General features: G+C 55.1%; 1 protein-coding gene across 1 annotated transcript in view; it reads right to left on the bottom strand.

Moving 5' to 3' along the window:
* GFPT2 (glutamine--fructose-6-phosphate transaminase 2) overlaps nt 1-7,304 on the bottom strand; it is a 48,382-nt gene extending 41,078 nt beyond the window's left edge. The window contains exon 1 of the mRNA XM_008275002.4: nt 7,150-7,304. Coding sequence (XP_008273224.1) covers nt 7,150-7,156 — 7 coding nt within the window. The 5' untranslated portion in view covers nt 7,157-7,304. The remainder of the gene's footprint in view (nt 1-7,149) is intronic.
* Between the last annotated feature and the right edge of the window lie 17,553 nt (nt 7,305-24,857).

Below are 24,857 nucleotides of genomic sequence, written 5' to 3'. Positions count from 1 at the left end.
CCACTTCCGATCCAGCTCCTTGCTAATGTACCTAGGAAAGCTGCAGATGACCCAGGTGCTTGGGCCCCTGTCTCTCATATGGAAGATGATCCTGGATCCTGGCTTCAACCTGACCCAGCCCTGGCAGTTGTCGCCATTTGCGGAGTGAACCAGTGGATGGACGATTCTCTCTCTCTCTCTCTCTCTCTCTCTCTCTCTCTCTCTTTCTCCATAGCTCTAACTTTCAAAGAAAAGAAATAAAAAATAAATACACTAAAATTTTTTCTTAATATAACCAAAGTGAAAATAGTACCACTTCACTCTTATTTCTTCTTGGCCCTTTGCCTGGGGAAAGGATGTTAAGCCAAGTTCATGATTTGGCTGTGTCTGGATCAAGGCCGAACTGTTCCATAAGCATTCCTCTGGCCCATGAGGGTGCTGTAAGGATATAGATGGGGCCAGGATGGCCCTGTCAGGGCCTCACAGGGAGCATGGAAGCCCAGGGCCTTTGGGGGATTTTCAGGCTGAGGGGCCTGTGATCCGAGGCAGGGGTGGGACAGACACCTCCCAGACTGGCTTTTTTTTTTTTTTTTTTTGGACAGGCAGAGTGGATAGTGAGAGAGAGAGAGAGAGACAGAGAGAAAGGTCTTCCTTTGCCGTTGGTTCACCCTCCAATGGCCACCGCGGCTGGCGCGCTGCGGCCGGCATACCGCGCTGATCCGAAGCCAGGAGCCAGGTGCTTCTCCTGGTCTCCCATGGGGTGCAGGGCACAAGTACTTGGGCCATCCTCCACTGCCTTCCCAGGCCACAGCAGAGAGCTGACCTGGAAGAGGGGCAACCGGGACAGAATCTGGCGCCCCGACCGGGACTAGAACCCGGTGTGCCGGTGCCGCAGGCGGAGGATTAGCCTATTGAGCCATGGCGCCGGCCCCAGACTGGCTCTTTGTGAAGATGGCTTCCACCCAGACTGCAAGTTTCGGCACACAGGTTACCTGGGGCTCTATTTATTTCCTCCACAGCCCTCTCTTCCTTTCTCTATGCCTCACTCTCTGCTGCCTGCTCTCTCCTGACCATGGACACCACATGCACCCTACCCACTGCTGCCTCCCTGCACCTGGCCCAGCCACAGGTCAGGGACCCAACAAGCACTGGCTGGGCAAAAGCATACACGAATACAGGGCTGGGCGGGGGTTAGGCTTGGCGCTGGGCCCGAGACTCTGCCCACTGTGCTCCAGCCACATTCCCCTCCCTTCTCTGCCCAGGGCACAGAGCTGCAGTCCTCAGCCTGGCACCAACCTCCCCTCCCGTTCACTGTGACCCCCTGCCCTTATTGCCACCACCACCCTGCAGTGTCCAGGTCCCAGGTCCCAGTCCCCTCCTGGGATCCTCCGTCTCATGACTGTTCCCACAGAACCCTCCTCTGCCTCCACTCCCCACCCCGCCACTCCAAGTGAAAATAATCTCTCCTTCCTCTTCTGAACTCCTTTTTCCATTTTTCCATCCACCTTTCAAGACAGCTGTCACTCTCCACCTTGACTTTCTGTCACTCACTTGCTCCACTGAAGGCAGGCGACACGATTGTAAGGGAGCCAGGAACAGGGCAGCAAAATGGCTCCAGGTCATTTCTGATTCTCCTTGGTCTTTCCACAAAGTCCAAAGGAAATTTCCAGCTCTGTATACTTGAGAAGTCTCGTAGCACCACGAGGCCTACGTGGTTGGGAAGTGGTCCTATCTGTCAAGCCGGAGTGACAAAGGAGCAGCAGAGATGTGGCAGGGGAGAACATGGGTGCCCATGGTGGCTGCCTAGGGAGACGTCTTTGGGCTCCTGCAGGGGCCACAGCAGGCTGGGATTAGAGGCTGGGGAGGCAGGTGCAGGAGGCCTGGAAGTGTGAGCGAGCAGGTCCTGTGAGATCTTCTACAGAAAAGAAGCACCTGCTCTGCAAGGAGGGTCCTGGTCACACACTCCTCCCGTGACAGAAGAAATGCCCAGCTTGGGGCCAGCACCCGGCCCAGCCACACAACTCTCCGCTCACACTGCCCCTGGCACCCAGAGGCTCCAGACGGCTTCTCAGTGCCCCACTCTCAGAGCAGAAGAGGTGATGAGTGAATGAGAGAGAGAGAGAGACCTTGGTGAACTCACGGGGCCTCCCCGCTGAGCCTGAGCGGGGACTGCGGCCCCTGTCCTATCTTAGCACTCTCTGCATGGGGCTGAGCAGTCACACAGGAGCCAGGACCGAGACACACAGGCAGGGGCCTTGGACACTCAGCAAGTGACAGATAGTGACAATGACCAGCTGGAGTGGGGGCACTGGCCTTTTTAGTCCACAAACCTAATATAGATTAGGTTCCCTAATATAGACTGGATTACGCCATGCCCAGACAGAAGAGTGTAGCCACGTTGCACCTCTGGACTGTGGAGCTGAGGATGACAATCCCTGCTGACTCCTCGCAGAGATGAGACCAAGGCGGAGGTCCCTGGAGGCACCCGTGTGGATCCCACAGCCAGGTTCTTACACATGGTCCCAGAGGCCCTGCAGACCTGGCCAGGGACCCTGAGCAGACTAGGAGCTGGCTCAGGGTCAGGAGGCTGACTTGGCTGCTCTAGGGACAGCCTCATCCTGCCTAGTTAGAGCCACGGCACCACAGAACCCAGGAACTAACATGGGCTCTGCTTCCTGCTGCACCCTGGACAAGGCAGGTCTACTTTTAACCAATAGTTTCTAGTGTCTTTGTCATTTTAGGGTTCCACTAAGAACAAAGTACTGACATATACTCTCCATTTCAGGAAAAGAAAAAAAAAAAACAGTTGTAAGAAAAAAAAAATACAAGTCTTGTTTAATCTGAAAGAAATTGGCTATAAAGGAAGCCAATTTATTTTTTCAGGAAGAAATATTTCCTTTGAAAATTAAGAGGCAGATAATCAGATTAAACTGGTTAACTGCCTCGGCACTGAGTCATCTTCAGAGACTGTAAATCCAGTTTACCTCTCTTTAGAAGCCACTTTTGCTGAAACAAAGCAAAAATAAAAACCATTCCATTTACTGTTCAGTAATAATGCTGTCACAAATTTCCCAGAAGGTTTTTGACCTTGGGAAACCCCTGATGGACAAGGCTGAGGGACAGAGGACTCCCACAGTGAGGGAAGAGGCGGAAGAGCAGCGGCAGCCCCCACTGCTGGGGCCCCTTGCAACTCCTCCATCTGACAGCAGCCACAACAGGGTGGGTAGGGAGACTCCAGGGTAAGGAGTCTGCGAACGCTATGCCCCAGAGCTGGCTGTGTCCATCCCTTCCCTCACACTGACGACCTGGAACCAGCCATGGTGAAGCTGGCAAAGTGGAGAGCCTGCTGCCAACGCCAATCAGCGCCTCCCTGAGCAGGAGTCTGTATTCACCAGTGAGGCCACTGGGGCTGTGTCCAAGCATCCTGCCCTGAGTTCGCACCTCACCAACTCCAGTCCATCTGGGATGTCCAAGCATCCTGCCCTGAGTTTGCACCTCACCAACTCCAGTCCATCCAAAGAAGCCGCTTGCTTCCTAGGGGTCCAATGTTACTAAGAGGAAGCGGGTCTCAGGTCAGATGGGGCTCTGAGAGCCGGAAGAAGAATAGGGAAAAGGGTGAGCCCTCCTCAGAGTCCTTAAACCTCTCTGGAGAAAACTGTGAAGGTGTCATCTCCGGCTGAGATGGGAGAGAAGTCCTCAGTAGGCACTGGACAAGCTCTCTGGAAGAATGATTCTACTCACACAAGCAAACAGATCCATGTGCGTGTGTGTGTATGTGTGTATGTGTGTGTGTGTCTCCCTGATCTCCTTTGATTGTGGGGAATAACAGCTACACCCCTTCTTGCACAGAAGAGATAAAGGGGAGGAAAACGCCAGGCCAGGGAAGGAGTGGGTGTTTACCTGATGCCAGTGCTCACCTTCTGGCTGCCGTGAGTCCACTCAAGGGTGCCGGGACCAGGGGACTTGGGTGTATGTGTGGGAGGGGGAGGCTGGTGGATCTCTGGTTATGGTCCTCACCACTGAGACTCGAATACCTGAGAGTCACTGGTGTATCAGGGGGGCAGGCACCTTAAAGTAGGGTGAATAATGGCCACCAAGATATCAGGTCCCATTTCCTGGAATCTGTAAATGCTGTTATTTGGGAAAGGTCTTCATAGGTGAGGTTGTGTTAAGGACATCGAGATGAGCAGTATCCTAAGAGCAGTCCCAGGTGTCCTTGTTAGAGGGCAGAAGAGGGAGATTTGGTGTAGAAGAGGAGGGAGATTTGGTGCGGATGAGGAGAAGGCGGGTGAGGGGACCACAGAGGCTGAGACCAGCGTACTGACGAGGGACCCAGCCCAGCACACCAGCCATCCCCTTCTCAGTCAGTGGAGCTCATAGCTGAGCCCAGGTCCTTGCTCTCTGCCTTCTCCCAGCTGCAGTCCCACACTCAGGCTGCCTGAAGCTGACAGGTGGCACCAACAAGTGAGGCAGTGGTGAGGATGCTGGGAAAACTGGCGAGCGTGTGCCCATCACCCATGCAAAAATAGACACTCCAGGGTGCTCATCTTTGGATTTCTTCAAGAGAGGCCCAAAGTCTCACCTACTTTTGTGAAATCTCCCAATTGTTTCATTTGGTAACTGATTTTGTAAAGTGTGTAGATCCTGTGCACGGAAGGAAAAGACGCCTGTTTGCTTGGGCTGTCCTTGCACTGGGAGCTGTGGCAGGGGCTCCTTGCTTTCCCTCTGGGGCAGCATTTACTGCTGCTCTTCCTCTCCCTGGTCAGTGACCAGCCCCAAACTGGTCCTCAATCCCCCTGCCCTTCTTGCGGGGGAGGCCCCAGGGCCTGGAAGACGGAGAGCCACTCTGCAAGAAGACAGGGGAGAAGGAAAGAAGGGAGGGAGGGATGGAGGCAGGAAGAAAATATCGTAACCTTTCTGGAGGCAGAAAGTCAGCACAGTGCCAGCATCCTTGCTGTCAACCAAACCGCATGTGAGTTCCCAAGTGTCATCCAGCTGAGCTCTCAGTGCCCTGAAGGGTTTTGGGGGCACCTGCTCAGTGTGCAGAGGATCGGCTGCTGGGGGGTGGTCCTCGCTTTCTGTGGGAGAAGCAGCAAAGGCACAATCCAAGCAGACTCATCAGCACACACGGACAAGGAAGGGCCACAGTCTCGACCTCTGCAGAAACAGCCCAGGAGATCCTAGATCTCAGGGGGTTTCCAGGTAGCAGCAACAGCTCTGAGAAAGGCCCTGCCCAGACAAGTGGCACAGAGCACGAAGCTCCGTTTCCCTGCTATAAAGTAAAGAGATTACGTGATTCTTCTCAGGATCATATTTGTGATTTTTTTGCTTGTACATGGAATACTCATTTTAAAAACACCTTTCCTGTAACACGGACTAAATTTTCAAAGACTTTAGTGTGTTGATTACAAAAGAAAACAACCACAAAAGGAAAACGAGTACTACTTGCCATGCATCCTCAGACCCTGATCCCCGAACAAAGCAAAGCAATGTGTCGGACTCCGGCCTGCTGCCACCTGGGGCGGGGACAGGGGGCAGCTTCTCCAGTGCCAAGGGTGCTTGGCAAGTGTCAGAGAGATGTTAGACACATCAGCGCCTGCTGTACTGGAAATGGAAATACTTTTCCTATGCAGGATGCCACACGACTCCCAGCTGAGCTGCACTGCCACCCCCTTCCCCATCATCAGCAAGGATCTTCCTTAGGGAAATGCATTCTGAGATGGCCCCTGGGTCCACTGCACTCTTTCTGCCTCTGAGTGGGCATCCACTTGGGTGGCCACTGCTCCTGAGCTCTGGGGGTCCTTTGGAGACCTCAAGGCAACCCCTAGCCCTCCAGAAAAGCCAAAAAGATTGCTGCTTTTGAGAGTCGAGAGAAGGAGAGCCCCTCACAACTCAGGAAGACGCTGGAGGAAACCAAACGCCCTAGGCAGCAGGATGGCACTCTGGGGGTGGTGGTGGTAAGGGGGATGAAAGCCTCCGGTGCTTGGGGGGTGGTCAGAGCCTCCTGGTTCAAGGGTATGGATCGCAAACCTAGCTCTAAGGCTGCCGCTGAGGGGTCTGGAGCCCCAAGAGCTGGGAGACCCAACAAATCGGCCCCTGTGGTCTCATCTGCCCCCAGAATTGCCCAAAGGCAGCCCTACCAGTTGGGAGCAATGCCTGGGAGCCCTGAGACCTTTGCTGAGGAATTAGAAATCTTAAACAGATGCCTGCTCGGCCTGGGTGAGGCTGCCCACTTCTTGGTGGGGGCATTTCTCTGTGGAGAGCAGTTGGCCTCTGAAACAAGGACTGTACAGACCTCGGCCCCCGGCTCACCGCTGGCTCGCCCCACCCTGCAGCCCTCGGCAAAGTCAGAGAGGCCTTTCATGGCTTCAAAAGTTCCACCAGGTCCTCCAGCCACGGGAGGCTGGAATGGGTAACTGAATCCTACTCCAGCAAAAAAGAAAACACACACACACACACACACACACACACACACACACAGTGACCTTTTGTCCCAGCATAAGTTCCCGGCGCTATCCCCGCCGGCCAGCGGAGGCAGCCGGGCCAGGAGGGGAAGGAATTGCAGATGTGCGCTCCCGGACGCCTCCCCAAGCGCAGCCCGGCGGGACAGCGCCCGGTGGCCGGTCCGCGCCTGCCCTGGATTCCTTCTCCTGCTCCTGCCTCTCGCCCGCACCTCGTCCATAGCCCTTCACAGCACAGACGCGACAGCACGGAGCCCACCCTCCCAAGGACACGGGTTCACTCCAGGTCTCCCTCCGGAGCGCCCCAGGCGGAGCCGCCCCTCGGCGGTGGGCGCGGCGCGCAGAGAGGCGCCGGGATGCGCGAGCCTGCGCGTGGCCGCCTTTGTGGCCGCCTGGGAAGTGAAAAGCGCCCTCGCTGGACGTGGGGTGGGGACACCTCTGCCGTGCGGAGCTCAAAACCCGGACCACATCGATCCCTCTCTTTTGGGGGTGAGGGAGGCTGGGTTGGGCCCCCCTCTCCGTGTCGGGGGCCGGGGATCCTCTTCCTAAGTCCCGGAGACCCCACTCGGTGGCCTGGGTCGGGAGGCCGGGCCAGTGTTAGTCCCACGGTCGGGGGACTGGGCACATCGGCGCCCCCACCCAGGTGTCCAGCGCGTGGCTCCCGAGCCGCAGCGCCGCGAGGCCACGGAGGAGCAGTAGCGGCACTCACCGCACATCTTGGCTGCTGCTCTGGCGTTTTCCCGCCTCCCTTTGCGGCTGGGGGTCGCTCACTCCGGACTCTTCTGGATCTCCGTGCGCGCCTCGCGCCCCGCGGATTCGAGCTCCCGCCGCCCGGCCCCCGGGCCCTTATAGCCCCAAGCACTCAGGGAGAGGTGGGGCCGGGGCGGGGCCTCCTTCCCTGCCTGCTCCCCATTGGCCTCTGGTTGTCGTGACAACGGCGGGGACTGGGTCCTGGGAGTCGGGGAAGTGGGCGAGGGGCGGCTCCCAGACGCGGGTGCAGGCTGGCGCGAGGGCGTGGGGCGGGGGATCCTGGAGGGGGGCGGGAAGGGGCAATCGGCCTGGATCCGACCAACCTCAGACTAAGCTGGAGCCTCAGGCAGAGACGCGTCGCTCCGTGCCTCAGTTTCCCCACTGTGAAACGGGATAGACAATGGAACCTGATTGCCAGGTGCGTGCGACCACAGGCTCCTACCCAGGCTCCAGAGGACCCTGCCGAGGGCAGGTTCAGTGGCAGCGCCGACCCCAACAGGCCTGAAATCCCAGCCCCCTACCCCGCGAGGAGAGAACTCCGAGAAAACTGAGACCCCCTGCAGGTGGAAGGGACTTTGCCAAAACTGGACAGCCGATAGCCGGGCGGCGACAGAATCTAACCCCAAGATCTACTGCAGCACCAGACTTGGGGCAGACTCCAGTGGGGGCCCAGGGAACCCCCACCTCTCGCAGCAGCGCTCCCCGCCCTGACCCTCGCGCAGCTGGCCGGCGAGCGCACGAACCGCCCGGGCTGTCGGACCTCGAGTGAGTCACTGGGCCGGCGTTCCCCGCCCTGGTTCCTGGCCGCCCCTCCCTCCCTACTGCGCTCAGGGCCCCGATCTCCCGAGGAAGGTCACGAGAACTGGCCCAACGTTTACGCACTCTGAGCCATCTGGTGTTTTTTTTTTTTTTTTCTTTTTCTAAAAAAAAAAAAAAAACAAAAAAAAAAAAACCTGAAATTCTAAACAGATCCTCCCTAGTTGTTAGAGAACAAAATGGAGCTCTTTATGTCTTGTGTGGAGCCTTTTTCCTGACGTCATCTCCAGCTCCACCGTGCTCCCCAGGCCCTGGGAAGAGGTCCCGTCTGGACCTTTGAGGAACCTGAGGCTCTGCCCTTGAAGGAGGGGCTCTGGCTGAGTCATGCTGCTGAGAAACAGCTGATTCAGGGGCCACTGCATTCACCCCTTACCCTCCACTGGCAGTCACTCCATTCATTCATCTCATTCCTAAACACCCACTCCGTGCCCGTCCTGGTTCTAGGAACTGGATGAGGAATGGAAACTGATCCAGCCTGTGGCCTCCTGGCACTTACAAAGTGTTGGGGAAGCAGATCCTAACCCTGTGGTCTCACAGGGAACTGGACCATTCTGGGTGGGCTGTGGGGAGGGGGCTGGGCCAGGCGACCGGAAGAAGTGAACAGACTAGAGAAGGGAGAGTGAGGCAGGCAGGTGCAAAGCCTCCCGCTGCTGAGGTCTACCAGAGGCGGCAGGTGAGGCCGTTCTGCCCTGGAGTGACCTCCACGGTTTGTAACTGATGTGAGGACTAGGAGGTCAGCAGATCCTTGGATGGCACCAAGACACTGGAGCCATGGGCCCTAGCAGGGTCCAAATCTGCCCTCTGCGCTCCTTGGGGACTCACAGTCCCATGGTTGGGAGAGATATAAAGGAATGCTGTGATCCCTGGCAGCCGCCTTACCCTGGGAATCAGTCTTCTGAGAGTCCTTTAGGGTGATGGTAGCCTACGTCGGGCCCTGGAGCTGCTAGAAGCCTCAGGCCAAAACACTGGAACAGGGATCAGCAGGTGGCCGGTGCTGGTCCTTGACAGCCAGCCCAGGGACATGGTAAAAGCAGTTTATCCTCTGCTGGACGGTGCAGCTGGACAGACCATAGCCTGGCGACGCTGGGACTTTGGTCACTGTGGGGGGTGAGAAGGGGGAGGCCTCTGAGAGTGCAATGGTCCAGAGCAAAGTGGGTTCCTAGAAGGAGAAAGACACACACCCTTGGAACTGTCGGATTCAGCCAGGTCTGAAGCCAGGGTCTATTCTTTAATGTCCCAGTATCTGGGTCCAATAAACTCCCATTTTTGTTTGAGGTATTCTCACGTGTTTCTCATTTACAACCAAATAGTGTTCTGGCTCCTTCTGCCTACAGAAAATGGGATTTGAGGTCCAGGGGAGCAATTAGGCAGGCAGCTGGTGGTCCCAAACTGTGAGGTCCTGTTGGCTGGAAGTGGCTCCCCTTCCTGCTCTCTGCTTTGTCAAGGACCTGTCCTGACACCTGGGGTTTGGCAAGATTAAACCATCTGCCAAGAGTTGCATGGTGTTGATGGTGTAGGGTGCTGGTGGTGATGGTGCAGTGGGTTAAGCTGCTGCTTGCAACACCAGCGTCCTGTATCAGAGTACCGGTTCAAGTCCCACCTGCTCTGCTTGTGATCCAACTCACTGCTAATGCATCTGGGAAAGCAGTGGGAAACAGTCTGAGTGCCTGCACTATGCCTTTCAAATAAATAAGTAAATAAAAACATCATTTTTTAAAAGGTTGCAGGGCCAGGAAAGGGGGACTGATCCGCATCAGAAGTCCCAAGTGTGGCCCCTTCCAGAGGAGAAAGAATGCAGGGCCATGCCTCTGTACCTTCTCCTTGCCTGGCCTTGCACCTGTGCTTCGAGGACGGTGAGCCTGCCCAGTGAGTGCCTGGTGTCCAGTGCCCAGGCTGATCTGCACACTGGCTCCAGCCTCACTTTCCAGGAGTACCTGGGAAAATTGAAACACAGCCCCAGGAGTGTTTCTACACCTATACACAGTGCTTTCCAAGCTCTTCACAGCTGAGAGTTTGAGTTCCTCACAGGTGAGAGGCTGGCCCATTGATCTGGCTTCTCCCAAACAACTCAGAGATCTGCTCCACCCTCCTCTCCCCATCACTTCAACACGCACAGCCCAAAAGAGTCCCATGGCTGCCCTGGTGGACATGGAACGTGCTACCGCCCCTGTCTTGGGTCCTGTTCAGCTGCTTTCCCCTGTGACATTTCCGCTAAGGTCGGGGGAGGGGTCCAGGGTCCTTAGTGTGGGGAGGACTACCCTCTAACCCTCTGGTTGCCATCAAAGTCCTCTGCATTGGTGTCCACCTGGCCCAGCTCTGCCTGAAGCCTGCTGGGCAGCCTGGATTGGTCACATGTCCTTCCTACTCTCCTACCCCTCAGGAACGCCAGGTTGTTGCCCAGAGACCCAGCCCAGGGCCATGGAGCACAGGGGGCACAGGAGGTAGGGGTGCAGGGCCCAGGGGCAGCAGTGGGAGCCTTCACTGGATCCATCCAGGGCAGGGCACTCAAGAGTGCCGGTGAGAAGTGCCCATGTGGGCAGCAGGTGGGGTTCTGGGTGTCCTGACTTGGACTGCATGTTCCCGTCTCACAGGGGCTGGTCCTCACCTTGGGGAGGGGTGAAAGAAGCAACCACAGGGACTGGGGCGGGATCTGAGTGTGGGGCAGGAAGCCGCTCTGTGGGTCTGGGTTGGGCTATGGCGGGGAGGGGTGGATAGGGCACAGACGGCCCACCGTTATGGAAGGTCTGAGCGACTGCTCCGGCGCCAGAGTTCCCGGTGTGCAAGGGCCTGGGCAGGAGGAAGACTGGTTCGGTTGGGGCTTGGGAAAAGGGAGGGCCATGGAGGTTGGGTCTGGGCTGCCAGATGGCTCCAGCACCGGCACCCCCTACCTGGCGCTGAGGTGAGACGTCCTCCCCTGGTGGAGTGCAAGCTGCGGCTGCGCAGTGGTGACCGCCCCTGGCGTCCGGGAAGACATCTGCTTGCCTCGCCAGTTGTCCAGTCCTCCCGAAAGCTGAATTCGTGCTTTCTTTCATCATTGTAGGCTAACTTTAAAAAATACGCAGGCGCCGCGGCTCACCAGGCTAATCCTCCGCCTGCGGCGCTGGCACCCTGGGTTCTAGTCCCGGTTGGGGCGCCGGATTCTGTCCCGGCTGCTCCTCTTCCAGTCCAGCTCTCTGCTGTGGCCTGGGAAGGCAGTGGAGGATGGCCCAAGTGCTTGGGCCCTGCACCCGCATGGGAGACCAGGAGGAAGCACCTGGCTCCTGGCTTCGGATTGGCGCAGCACGCCGGCCATAGCAACCATTTGGGGGGTGAACTAACGGAAAAAGGAAGACCTTTCTCTCTCTCTCACTCACTCACTGTCTAATTCTGCCTGTCAAAGAAAAATAAAAAAATTTTAAAAATTTAAAAAATAAAAAATAAATCGAAGAGTTTATACATTTCAGTAACTTTTTTTTCTTAAAGAGGAAATACATGCTCATTTTAGCAAATACGAAATAGAAAATTTTAAAGGGTTAACTTTTAACTTTTGCCAGCTTCTCTCTCTCTCTCTCTCCCTCTCCCTCTCTCTCGTTAAAGATGTATGTATTTATTTGAAAGTCAGAGTTACACAGAAAAGGAGAGGCAGACACAGAGAAGTCTTCCATCCACTGGTTCGCTCCCCAATTGGCCTCTATGGCTGGAGCTGTGCCAATCCAAAGCCAGGAGCCAGGAGCTTCCTCTGGGTCTCCCACACTGGTGCAGGGGCTCAAGGACTTGGGCCATCTTCTAGTGCTTTCTGAGGCCACAGCAGAGAGCTGGATTGGAAGTGGAGTAGCCGGGACTCAAACAGGCACCCATATGGGATGCTGGCTCTGCAGGCAGCGGCTTTATCCGCTATGCCACAGTGCCGGCCCCCAGCTTTTTACTCTAAATGTCATTCTCTGCTTGTATAATCATGATTTAAACAACATTTTGGGCTGGCATTGTGGTGCAGTGAGTTAAGCTGCTGCTTGGGATGCCAGCATCTGATATCAGAATGCTGGTTGGAGTCCTGGCTGCTCTGTTTCCAATCCAGCTTCCCACTAATGTGCCTGGGAAGGCAGTGGAAGATGACCAAAGTGCTTGGGCCCCTGCACTCACGTGGGAGACAAGGTCGGAGTTCCTGGTTCCTGGCTTCCACCTGGTACAGATCCGGCTGTTGTAGTGATTTGGGGAGTGAACCAGCAGATGGAAGATCTCTATCTCCCTCTCCCTCCCCCACTCCTTTCTCTCTTTCACTGTGTTTTTCAAATAAATAAGTTCTGACAGCAATAACATGGTCATATGCAAATACTGTTTTGTAGCTGAAGTTAAACCTAGAAAGAAGTTCAGGCTGGCATTGTGGTGTAGCAGGTTAAGCCTCTGCCTGCAGTGCTGGCATCCCACATGGGCAACCAGTTCGAGACCCAGCTGCTCCACTTTCAATCCAGCTCCCTGCTAATGCACCTGGGAAGGCAGCAGAAGGTGGCCCAAGTGCCTTAACCCTTGCACCCATGTGGGAGACCCTGAAGAAGCTCAGAGCTCAGCTCCTCACCACTGCCCCTGCTCCATGCCCTGTGATGCTGGCTCCATCAGGGGCCCCAGGCCTTCTGGCTTCCAGGTGTCCTTGGCCAGTAGGAGGTGCCCCACAGGAGGCTGGGGAGGGAGGGGAGCAACATCAGGACCTTTACCCCTTAGGAGGTGAGTGAGTTTCCCCAAAGCCCTCAGGTTCCGTGCAGTTGTCTGTCTTGATTCCAGCACCTGCAGGTGTAGGAGGGAGTGCACACTCCTTCTGGGGTCTCCTTTCCCCTGCACATACCCTTCAACCTGTCTGGGTTATCTGTCCCACACAGGGTACAATAGAGGGGGACCAGCTGTCTGAGTTTGCCCAGGACTGTCTTGATTTTTGCATTGAAACTCTCATAGCCCAGGGGATGCCTCAGTCCTGGGCAAACTGGCTGCCACGGATCCCTGCAGAGATCCTGACACTGCATTCTAATGTCTTCGCATCTTGTCCAGGGCTCAAAGCCATCCCTGGACTGCGAGAGTCTCAGGGCTCGTGGGAAGACCTGGCTGTCCCAGCCTGGCATGGACGAGCCCCCACATCCTCCCTACTCGCACTCCTGATGGGTGCCGGATCCTGCCTGCCTGGGTTTTTTGTCTGGTCCCTTCTGCAGACTCCCCGGGCTGGGTCAGGAGGAGCTCCCTGAGTGTTGAATGTGCCTTCTGAGTGCCCCACTCCTGGCAGGAACTGAGCGTGATGATTTGGGACTCTGGACTCTCCTGGTGTCCCCCCCACCCCCATCAGGCAACAGAGGAGGTAGGACTCTTGGGGGACAGGGTGATGGAGGGCATCGCAAGCCCCTAGGACATGGAGCCCTGCCCCACCTTGCATATGACCTGTCTCCTTGTTCATCAGGGCAGCTGGGATGGGGGGCCCTCCCAGACCCTGAGGTGCAGGAAGCAAGGCCTGTCTGGTGTCTTCTCAGTGTGTAGGCTCTGGTACGTTCTGGATGGAGTGGGCAGTGGACAGAGACGGCATCTGTGCCCATCTCCCTGTTGTCTGCGGATGGTACCCTGGAGTTTCTCTGTGGTATCTCAGCCTGTGGACTCGCATGGGGGTGCCTTGGCCTCCTGGCTGCACTCTGAGGGCACCACACTCCAAATGCAGGGCTTTGCCTCTGGGCTGGGTGAGTTTCCTCCGGCCATTACAATCCAGTGAGTGTCCTCTCAGAGGAGTTTTGCTGGACCTATTGACTAGAGGGGATCTCTTTCCCATGAAGCTGTGAAGTTGTTAGGACACAAGATTGGGGTTTTGCATGTGGGGTTTTGACTTGATCCCAAGTGGAGCAAATCTGAGAGTGGAAGCAGATTGTGCACCCTGATCCAGCCATTCCTGCAGTCACATTTGCTTGGACCTCTCAGGCTCCCGGTTTTTAGCTTGGGTGGGGCCCTTGGCTTACCTGGTAAGGTTGACAGGTTGACCTCCAGGAACCACGGCACTGTTTGTCCTCACCTCTGGCTTTTGCTGCTCCAGCCCTGGCAGCATTTAGGGGTCTTCCAGGCAGCCTGCCCAGTCACTTATGCAGTCCTCACCTCCACACACACTGCACTGTAGGGTGAGGGTCCCTGCTGTGCTATGTTCCTGTAAGTGCAGGTCTTTGTGAGGTTCCTCCAGGTCTCTCATGGGTCCTGGTAGCCCCACCACCTGTCTACGTGACCTGGGAGCTGATTGCTGCAATGACTCCATCTTCCCTGGAGAGCTGAGTGGAGCCCCGGGAAACCAGAGCAGGAGGACACTCGGGCACTTGCTGGGCATTTGTCTTGTCCCCTTTGCATCAGTGAATGGCACTGTTAGTAGGTTGGAGATTTCTTGTAGCCAGCCCGGGCTGACACGAAGGAAACCTAAAGACCTCTGCAAAGGCAACACCATCTGCTCAGAAGCCAAGTAGCTGGTGAAACATGGCTTCCACGTCTGCCTTCGCGGCAGCCTTTGCCTGTGCTCTGAAACGAGCTGAACTGTCTGCAACACAAAGAACAGGTTCCTTTTCTTCTACATGGAAACCACAGGGGGCACTTTGTAACTGCCTTCCCTCAACAGTGTTATCTTTAGAGCATCTTCATGATCTTCACAGGTAGGGATACACACACACATCCATGTTTTTGCCATGAAGAATTTCAAACCTGAAGCGTTTTTGGAAATGTTCTGGAAAATGCAATAATACGAAGAACTGCATGGATCTCAGGATAGTTTCACATCACAACAGACATCCGTAAATTCCGTTTGCACGAGCTTTCTGAAGTTCCCGCATGCACTCGGATAATCTGATGAACCCTCCTGTGCATGTCACTCACAGCCAACTGTTACCAACTTTTAACCAACTTTGCCTCGCCTTCCCCTCCAGCTTTTGTTTTATTTGGGCATTGCTGGAACAAACTCTGATGGGATTTGATTCATAACAATGCGTTACATGGATTTCCTTTTTTTTTTCTCTTCCTGAAGTAGGAATCATGGATTTTCAAAGACTTTTAGTACCATACCAAACAAAATCAGCAGTCATACTTAATAAGACCCAACACTCACTCCATATTCAAACTTACTGTCTCATAAGTATCTTTGTGGAGTTATAGTTAGTGGGCTAGATCAGGATACAAACAACATCTGCCTGTTGCCATGGCAGAATGCCTGTAAGACTCACAGACTACGTAATCCATAAAGATGTTCACCACTTCCCCTGTGTCATCTGCTCTCCCCTACTTGGGATGGTCTGATAGCAACAAGTGTTTCTCTGCCCTGCAAAGACTGGGCCCTAGGTTCCCATGGACACCTGTTTCCTTCCCAGCTCATGAGCAGCCCCTGAGATTGTGTGGGGACCATGTGTCACTGGGAAGGGCCCGGGTGTGAAGCCAGAGGCTGGGGATGCCAGTGCCAGCCAGGGCAGCTGCAGGGGCGGGGAGAGCTCAGCCAGGAGCTGGGCTGGCCAGGGCTGAACCTGGGTTTCCCGCAGCCTCAAGCCAGGCATTCTCCTCTCCCATAAAAAGGGGAGAGCAAGCACCACCCCCAGGCACTCCTGTGGAAGCATCAACACCTTTCTAGAGAGAAATGTGGCAATATACAGGGGTACTACAAAAAGTTCATGGCAAGATTGAATTTAAAGGTAGGTTTATTTTGGTGTAAACAATTTGAAACCTGTGCATAGGTTTTTTTCCATAGTATGCATTTTCCATGAGTTTTATGAGGACCCTTTAAGCATCAAAGATCTCCAAATGTATATTCTCTGTTGCAACACTTATAATGAGATAACAAACAACTGTGCAAAAAAAATTCAAGATATTCACCTCTCTGTGTGCTATTTGTGCTTGGCAAACATCAGAGATAAGTAACATCCATCAACAGGGGAGTGGGACAAGGAGAATGGAGCCTACCCACGGAGACACACCAGGTCACCCAGACCAAACTGTCCAGCAGGGAGAGGGGGCTGCACAGGCCTTACTGTACCACATAATCCTGATTGCATTTTTGTTTTCTGTTTTTAAAAAGATTTATTTATTTGAAAGGCAGAGAGACAAAGAGAGAGAATCTTTCATCTGCTGCTTCATTTCCCAAATGCTACAACAGCCTGGGCTGGGCCAGGCCAAAGCCAGGAACCAGGAGCTCCATCCTGGTCTCCCACATGGTTGGCAGGGGCCCAGGCACCTAGGCCATCTTGTGCTGCTTTCCCAGGCACATTAGCAGGGAGCTGGAATGGAAGCAAACCAGCCAGGACTTGAATCGGCGCTCCAGTATGACATGTGGCAGCAGCTTAATCTGCTGCATCACAACTCCCGTCCTCTGGTTTCTATTTAATGCCTTTATTGAGATGTCATTCATTTATAATTCACCCACTTAAAGCACAAAAGATGGGCAGAAAGGGGTCCAATGTTAGGGTGAAGTGGGTTAAGTCACTGCTTGCAACACTGGCATGGAGTTCAAATATGGGCTGCTCCGCTTCCAATCCAGCTCCCTGCTGATGTGCCTGGGGAGACAGCAGAACATGGCCCAAGTGCTCTCACCAGCGTGGGAGACCCAGACGGAGTTCCTGGCTCCTAGCCTTAGCTTGGCCCAGCCTGGCTGTTGCAGCCATTTGGGGAGTGAACCAGCGGATGGAAGACTTCTCTCTCCCTCTCCTCCTCTGCCTCTCTGTAACTCTGCCTTTCATATAAATAAATAAATCTTTTTTCTTTTTTAAATGGGTAGATGATTTTCAAAAGTTACAAAGTTTCAGTTAGCAGGAGGGACAAGTTCTGGGGACCTAATGTGCCGTGTGGTGACTACAGCTGACACTGCATTGTTCACCCAACATTCACCGAAAGGGTACATCCTAAGTGTCCCCACCAAACCCCTCCATGAACACAAGGCCAGAAGGCCCCGGGAGGTGATGGCATGTTACTTAGCTTGTTTGGGTCAAGTGCTTCACAGCGGCTACGTGTATCACAGCACTGCATTGTACACTGTAAACAGGCAGCACTTTTATCATCAATCCTGCCTCGGTAAAGCTGGGGGTAAAGCCAAGTGCACAATGTGTTGGCGTTTTCTGTATTCTCTCAGCTGCGCAACCATTACCGTAATCGGTTCTAGAAGCTTTCACCCCCTTGGGAAGGAACACAGGGCCTCCGCGGTGCAGGGAGCAGCCTGATCCTCCCGTGAGTGCTCTGGGCCGGGGCCAGGTGGAGGCAGGAAGACCTGCACGCTCCTCAGGCAGAGCAGGACCCGGCCCGGAGCCCTCCCTGGCTCTTTGAGCACCTGCAGCCGCCAGGGCATGGGATGGGACTGGGCCTCCCCTGCTGCCACCAGCACGCCCTGGGGACCCCTTCACCTCCGAAGCCTGCTGAGCAGCCCGATGGGTCCACTCCTCAGCAGGGGTGCTCCGGCAGGGAGATCCTGTAAGGTGCACACTGGCCCTCCCATTCCCTGGTCTGCGGAGTGAGAAGTTCTGGGTGTTGCGATGTTGGTGAGGAAAGCTCCCTGAGAAGGAGCTGCCATGGGGCTCCCTGCCTTCCAGTACAGTGCGTCCACGTGCAGACGGAGTCAGAGTGGAGATCCTGAGGCTGGGGTCCCCACCCGCCACCCATGTCTGAGCTCCCCACTGACCCAATGCACACAGGGAGGTCCCTGGGACAGCCTGTGCTGGGGAGCCCAGAGTCCAGTATTGGCGTAAGGGATTCCAGGGGCCTTCCTCAAGGTCATTGAGGTTTCTCAGCTGCCTTCTCATTCATCAACAAGAGATTCCTTGTACTTGCATGCCTGGGACACCGTGATGGCTCAAGGTGCAGGACCTCCAAGATCCCTACTCTGCCCAACCCCCTCCTGTTTCCCCTTCCAACTTTTATCCCCAGTGCTGGTGGGGCAGGAGCTCATCTCAAACTGGCTTTCACGAGAACAAACAATGGAAATTGCTCCCGAACATGACTCCGGGGTGCTCAGACAATGCCCTCTTGGTGCTGCCTATCCTGTCTCTCAGTCAGATGTTTAGGGGGGGTCTCCAGGCTCAGGCAGGTGCTCTGCCGCCTGCCCAGGTGACTAGGGCCGCACAACGAGCACCTGTGGTGAGATGAGAGGCGTGAATGTGCTTCCCCAGGGCTGGGCCTGTCCTGGGGCTGGGGTTGGGAGGTGAGCCTGCAGTGCAAGGTGAACAGGAGGGTCCCATGGAGGAAGGAGGAGGCTGCTAGGGAGCCCAGGACACAGCATCCACTGCACTCCCTCAATCTGACTGCCTTGATGCTGAGGGTCACTTGAGTTGATCCCAGTGGTATGAAATTGGGAGGAAAAAAGAACCCTTAAAATGAAAAAGAGACTTATTGGTTGACACACTGAAACTGTTAGGGAGGGTGCAGGTACAGCTGGATCCAGGTGCTCAGCTAGTGAAGACGCCTGCTGTTTCGGGCTCTCAGGTCTGCTTGTGTCTGTGCTGGCTTCAGGTCAGCTTTCTTTTTCTTTTTTTCTTTTTTCTTTCTTTTTTTTTTTTTTTTTTGACAGGCAGAGTGGATAGTGAGAGAGAGAGACAGAGAGAAAGGTCTTCCTTTGCCATTGGTTCACCCTCCAATGGCCGCCACACTGATCCGATGGCAGGAGCCAGGTGCTTCTCCTGGTCTCCCATGGGGTGCAGGGCCCAAGCACTTGGACCATCCTCCACTGCACTCCCTGGCCACAGCAGAGAGCTGGCCTGGAAGAGGGGCAACCGGGACAGAATCCGGTGCCCCGACCGGGACTAGAACCCAGTGTGCCAGCGCCGCAAGGCAGAGGATTAGCCTAGTGAGCCACGGCGCCGGCCCAAGGTCAGCTTTCTTTGCCTGGTGCCTCCTGGCAGCTCCAGGCGTACATCCTGCTGATTCAACATTCCGCAAGAGACAGGGAGTATCCGTACCACCGTTTCCATAGAAATTCTGGACTTTCCTCGGGTTGTCCAGGGAATCATGCACCCCAGAGCCCATCGCTGTGTCTGACATCATCGGTTGGGGTGAGGGTGAGTGACTCCCAATCTGAGGTGTGGTTACCACACAAAGGGCGTGACTGCAAAAGCAAAACAGCAGAAGTGGTTGTAAAAGCCTTTGGGACATCTTACGCAGGTTGGAGTTTGCCTGGCAGGGTGGGGGAGACACCTGGACAAGCAGATCCAGGAGGAAGAGAGAGGAGGTGGGGGCAGCTTAACCAGTACGAGAATCTTAGAGTGGCCTAGGGTCAGAGCACGGGGGCTCCCGGGTGGGGACCAGAGTCATGGTAGGCTGCAGGGTCCTGGGGACAGTCTGTAAGCCGAAGCCAGCTGCGGGATGTGCATGCCAAGGAGCTCTCTGGGAAGGTGGGAGGCAGAAGGCTGGCTTGGTGCAGCGTGGGGTAGGAGGAAAGGTGCATGGAAGGGAGTCCAGGGAGGGTGGCACAGACAAGGATCCAGGCCGTGGGGGCCGCGGAAAGGAAGACACGCCTGGCCCCAGGCTGCACGCATGCAGCGCAGGGCACCAGGAGAGCCACCTGCTGGCGCTGGAACATGAGAAGGCAGCAGGCTGAGCAGGGCTACCTGGGCCCCATTGAACCTGAGGTGCCAGTGGAGATCTGCAGGCTGCTGGACACAGTCTGAGGCTCACACAGGGAACTATGCTAGAAACAGGGGACCTGGCTTCAAGCAGATGGCTCTGGAGGGCAGGGGTGGTGGGAGGCCTGGTCTGAGTTCTGGGGCCTACTCTTGCTGGCGTGTGACCCTGGGCAAGACTCTTTTCATCTCCCAGAGCCTGGGTTTTCTCCTCTTGGAGGGGCACTGAGAAAGCTGAGCGATCAGAAAGTTTTGAGGACAGATGGGTGGGTGCTTAGTGGACAGCAGGGAGGAGGGTGGAGGCGCTGGGGTGAGGCCAGAGAGGGCCCCGGGGAGCTGCAGCCAGGAGGCACTGGGCTGTGTGGAGAGGACACAGCTGCCTCTGGGGCCCCAGGAGCTGACCGCCAGTGGCTCTGGCACAGACCTTGGGTGGGGCTCCAGCCAGGGGAAGGGAGCCTGGTCAGTGGGGGCTCTTCTGCAGGGGTCATTGCCAAGGACAGCCGCAGAGCCACCCTGTTGGCAGCATCCAGAGCCTTAATTATTTTCTCTTAAAAACACAGCTGGGAAATGGATGGTGACCAGCCACAAGGGCGGGTGTTGGCCAGATGGCCTTTCTGTCACCCCTCCCAGCTGAAAGGGCTCTTTGCAGATTGTCTTGTCGTCGACAGAGCGTGTGTGTTCTGGAGTTGCTGAGGGTGGGGCTGCAGGGACCTCTGCACCAGTCGGCCCACCACAAGGCCGGGAGAAGTGCCTGAAGCGCTTGGGCTGTCGTGGGGGTAGGGGGTCAGGTGGGCCTTCCCTGTGCAGCTGTGCTCCTGGGTTAGGCACTTACTCTGTCACAGCCCACCTGTGTCCAGTTCACCCTCAGAGGAGCCCAGAACACTCCGTGTGCGCTCTGTGTGAGCTCTGAACACAGGGCGAGTCTCAGGCCAAGGACAGACATGAAAGACCTCAGCCTGGGAGCACAGTTCTCCAACACAGAGTGGGTGACATCATTGTTCCTCTCCAAGGCCATGGCCCTCACAATGGTTTCAGCCTGGAAGGATTTTTACTTTCCCAATTGGCTCTTGTCACCTCCTCAGAGAAGCCTCCCCTGATTGCCCTTATTGGAGGGGGCACCTCATGGTCCTGCCTGCCTGCTTGACCCCACTACCCTTTCCAGTAGTCCTGGGGGTGTTCTCTTTATGGGCCAGGCACTCACACCTACCCTCACCCCCCAACTTCCTCAATCAAGCCTCCACTCTGTTTGCAGCTCCTGCTGTGTGCCCTTGCTCTGCTCACTCAGCTGCACTGGAGGGGGAGGCTCAGGCAGTGGGGCCCCAGCTGTTTCTGGGCACCAGCGGTCAGGGAACTTCTCAGGCCCGAGAGGGTGCTGCACAGCCATGGCTGCTTCGTCTACTGTCACCTGCTGAGAAGATGCAAAGCTGGGGCCTAGAGTCCCGAGCACCTGCCCAGCAGCTCTCCCTGCAGCGGGTGAGGTCGTCCTCTCTGTTGGGCTCCCAGGCTCAGCCTTTGAGGCACCCTGACTGCTCCCCGGCAGGGAGGCAGCATGGCTTCAACAGCCCTAATCACTGAGCCCTTCTGTGCCTCAGTTGTCTCAGCTGTGGAGTGGGAATGATACCTCGGATCAATGATCTGTGATCATTAAACCAAAGGAACATTCATAAAGTTGCATGATGGATTCAAACATTTCCAAACTCAGAAGCTATGCAAGAATGCCGCTCTGGTTACAGGAAGAGGACGACTTAAGACATCTCCTGGAACATGAAAAGCAGAATCCTTTTCTTTCCTAAGAATTATTTTTTATTTATTTGAAAGACAGAGTTATAGAGAAAGGTAGAACCAGAGAGAGAGAAGTCTTCCATTCTGCTAGTTCACTCCCCAAATGACCACAATGGCCAGAGCTAAGCTGATTTGAAGCCGGGAGCCAGGAGCCAGGAGCTTCCTCCGGGTCTCCCATGTGGGCGCAGGGGGCCAAGCACTTGGACCATCTTCCACGGCTTTCCCAAGCCACAGCAGAGAGCTGGATCAGAAGTGGAGCAGCTGAGACTCGAACCAGCGCCCATATGGGATGATGGCACTGCAGGCTGGGGCTTTAACCAGCTGTGCCACAATGCTGGTCCTCAGAATCCTTTTAAGTGACATGATTTAACAGAAGAGGACATTGGAACTGAAACTGTGTTAGAATGTGCCTGCTAAACTGCAAGGCATAAAAATGGTATTCAGAGGTAAGTCGACAGCTTTAAAAATCTCTTTCAGCTGGCTCTGTGGCTCGGCGGGTTAACACCCTGGCCTGAAGTGCCAGCATCCCATATGGGCACCGGTACAAGCCCCAGCTGCTCCACTTCTGATCCAGTTCTCTGCTATGGCCCGGGAAAGCAGTGGAAGATAGTCCAAGTCCTTAGGCTCCTGCACCCATGTGGGAGACCTGGAAGAAGTTGTTGGCTCCTGGCTTCAGATCGACGCAGCTCCTGCCACTGCAGCCAACTGGGGAGTGAACCATCGGATGGAAGACCTCTCTCACTCTGCCTCTCCTCCCTCTGTGTAACTCTGACTTTCAAATAAAACCTCTTTGAAAATCTTAATGGGGCTCCCCCCACCCCGATAATATTCCACCAGCCTAGAACCAAGGAAGAAGATGCTGAAAGAAGGACAGAACAGGGCAGGTGCCATGGTCAGGCGTGAGGAAGAAGCTCCTGGTACTTTAAGGGTGGAAGTCTTGGGGCCAGACTAGATAAGGGCCATGTGGCTGATGCCGGCCATGTAACATGGACAAAGAGCAAGGCTGGCTTGACAGACAGTCCTGGTAGCTGGTAGGCAGGGTCGCCATGAAACTTGCCGTGTGAACTAGAGACTTGTGAGGTGAGGTGGGGCACTGGTGATGACTGTGCCAAGGCCACAGAGCCAGACAGGGCATGGCCCCCACTCTATTCACACAAGCCCAGAGAAAACAGGGGCAGGGGTGTGTGTGTGTGTGAAGCCTAAATGAATGCCGACTATGCAAAATCTCCTAAAATGGAACCCAATCCCTGTAGCATAGGGCTCAAAATTCCAGCTAAATTTCAAAATTAAGCTATTTAAAAAAAAAGATTTATTTATTTGAAAGGCAGAGAGTTACAGAGAGGCAGAGAGAGAGAGAGAGAATTCTTTCATCACTGGCGCACTCCCCAAATGGCTGCAATGGCTAGAGCTGGGCCAAGAGCCAGGAGCCTCTTCCCGGTCTCCCATGCAGGTGCAGGGGCCTAAGGACTTGGCCATCTTCCACTGTTTTCCCCGGCCACAGCAGAGAGCTGGATCAGAAGTGGAGCAGCTGAGACTTGGAGCAGGCAAGACTCCAACTGGTGCCCATATGGGATGCTGGGACTGTAGGTGGTGGCTTTACCCTCTATACCACAGCATCAGCTCAAAATTAAGCTAAACTATTAAGAAAAAGTCAGTGAAGGCCGGTGCCGTGGCTCACTAGGCTAATCCTCCGTCTGCGGTGCCAGCACTCCGGGTTCTAGTCCCGGTTGCTCCTCTTCCAGTCCAGCTCTCTACTGTGGCCCGGGAAGGCAATGGAGGATGGCCCAAGTCCTTGGGCCCTGCACCCTCATGGGAGACCAGGAGGAAGCACTTGGTTCCTGGCTTCGGATCGGCGCAGCGTGCCAGCCATAGCGGCCATTGGAGGGTGAACCAACAGAAGGAAGACCTTTATTTCTGTCTCTCTCACTAACTCTGCCTGTCAAAAAACAAAGAAAGAAAGAAAGAAAGAAAGAAAGAAAGAAAGAAAGAAAGAAAGAAAGAAAGAAAGAAAGAAAGAAAGAAAGTGAAGACATGTTCACCACCAACCAAATCCCTAAAGGATAGAGGTGGCACCCTCAAATGGGACAGCTTGGGACAATTGGGGGGTTACAGACAAGGAGCTGGGAAACCACAGTCCTCCATCCTGGTGGTGCCAATAACAGCATGGGGCCACTACTGCTCCTGGACTTCAAGGGGAGAGGGAAGAGAGAAACTTTCGGAACTCTGAGACTGAAAGGGCTGCGTGGGTGTTGTATGATAGTGGCTGGGACCTTTGATTATGGGATGGAGATGGCCCTACAAGAAGCCTCTTACTCGCCTCTCTCCCTTCAGTCTTCTGCTCTATACCGCCCACCACATGGACCCAGCTGGAAGTGTGAGGAAAGAGCTGAGCCTCTGGGCAGCCAGGACAGCTGAAGGGTGGGGAGTCCGGTCAGAGTGGCAAACACAAGACAAGGAAACAGCCTCTCCTCCCACATTTTTTTTTTAAAATTTTTGACAGGCAGAGTTAGTGAGAGAGAGACAGAAAGAAAGGTCTTCCTTCTGTTGGTTCACCCTCCAATGGCCTCTACGGCCGGCGCACTGCGCTGATCCGATGGCAGGAGCCAGGTACTTATCCTGGTCTCCCATGGGGTGCAGGGCCCAAGCACTTGGGCCATCCTCCACTGCACTCCCTGGGCACAGCAGAGAGCTGGCCTGGAAGAGGGGCAACCAGGTCAGAATCCGGTGCCCTGACCGGGACTAGAACCCGGTGTGCCGGTGCCGCAAGGCAGAGGATTAGCCTAGTGAGCCGTGGCGCCGGCCCTCCTCCCACATTTTTAAACTTTGTAAGTTATAGTATCTTTGTTGCAACTCACTCTGCCTGTGCAGCATTAGAAATAGATAAGCCATCTCAGTTGACTGTGCCCCAGGGAAATTTTGTTTCCAAAAACAGCTAACGGGGCAGTTTCAGTGCAGGGGCAACCCTGAGCTATGGTGTGGTTGTGAGTGAGTTTATTATTATTATTATTATTATTATTATTATTTTTATTTGAAAGTTAGAGTTATACACAGAGAGAAGGAGAAGCAGAGAGAGAGAAAGAGAGGTATTCCATCCCCTGGTTCACTCCCCAATTGGCTGCAACGGCTGGAGCTGCGCAGATCTGGAGCCAGGAACCAGGAGCTTCTTCCAGGTCTCCCACATGGATGCAGGGGCCCAAAGACTTGAGCCATCTTCTACTGCTTTCCCAGCCCACAGCAGAGAGCTGAATCAGAAGTGGAGCAGCTGGAACATGAACTGGCGCCCATATGGGATGCAGGCACTGCAGGCAGCGGCTTTACCCGCTATGCCACAGCACCGGCCCCATGAGTGGGTTTGTTTCCTTGGTTTGGTCTCACTGGACTGAGCCCCAGAGCTCTAGGACCCCACCCATCTGGATGGTCGGGAGCCTGCAGAGGGGAGAGAGAGGGTACAGGCCGAGGGAGGGCACGTTCCAAAGCATTTGACAAGGAGGTGAAATAGAAGCTTCAG

Source organism: Oryctolagus cuniculus, chromosome 6 (assembly GCF_051225735.1).
Source record: "Oryctolagus cuniculus isolate XC-2025 breed Fujian yellow rabbit chromosome 6, ASM5122573v1, whole genome shotgun sequence".
Classification (NCBI taxonomy): Eukaryota; Metazoa; Chordata; class Mammalia; order Lagomorpha; family Leporidae; genus Oryctolagus; species Oryctolagus cuniculus.
Note: the sequence above shows the minus strand (reverse complement) of the source record. Positions and strands in the feature narration are given on the sequence as shown.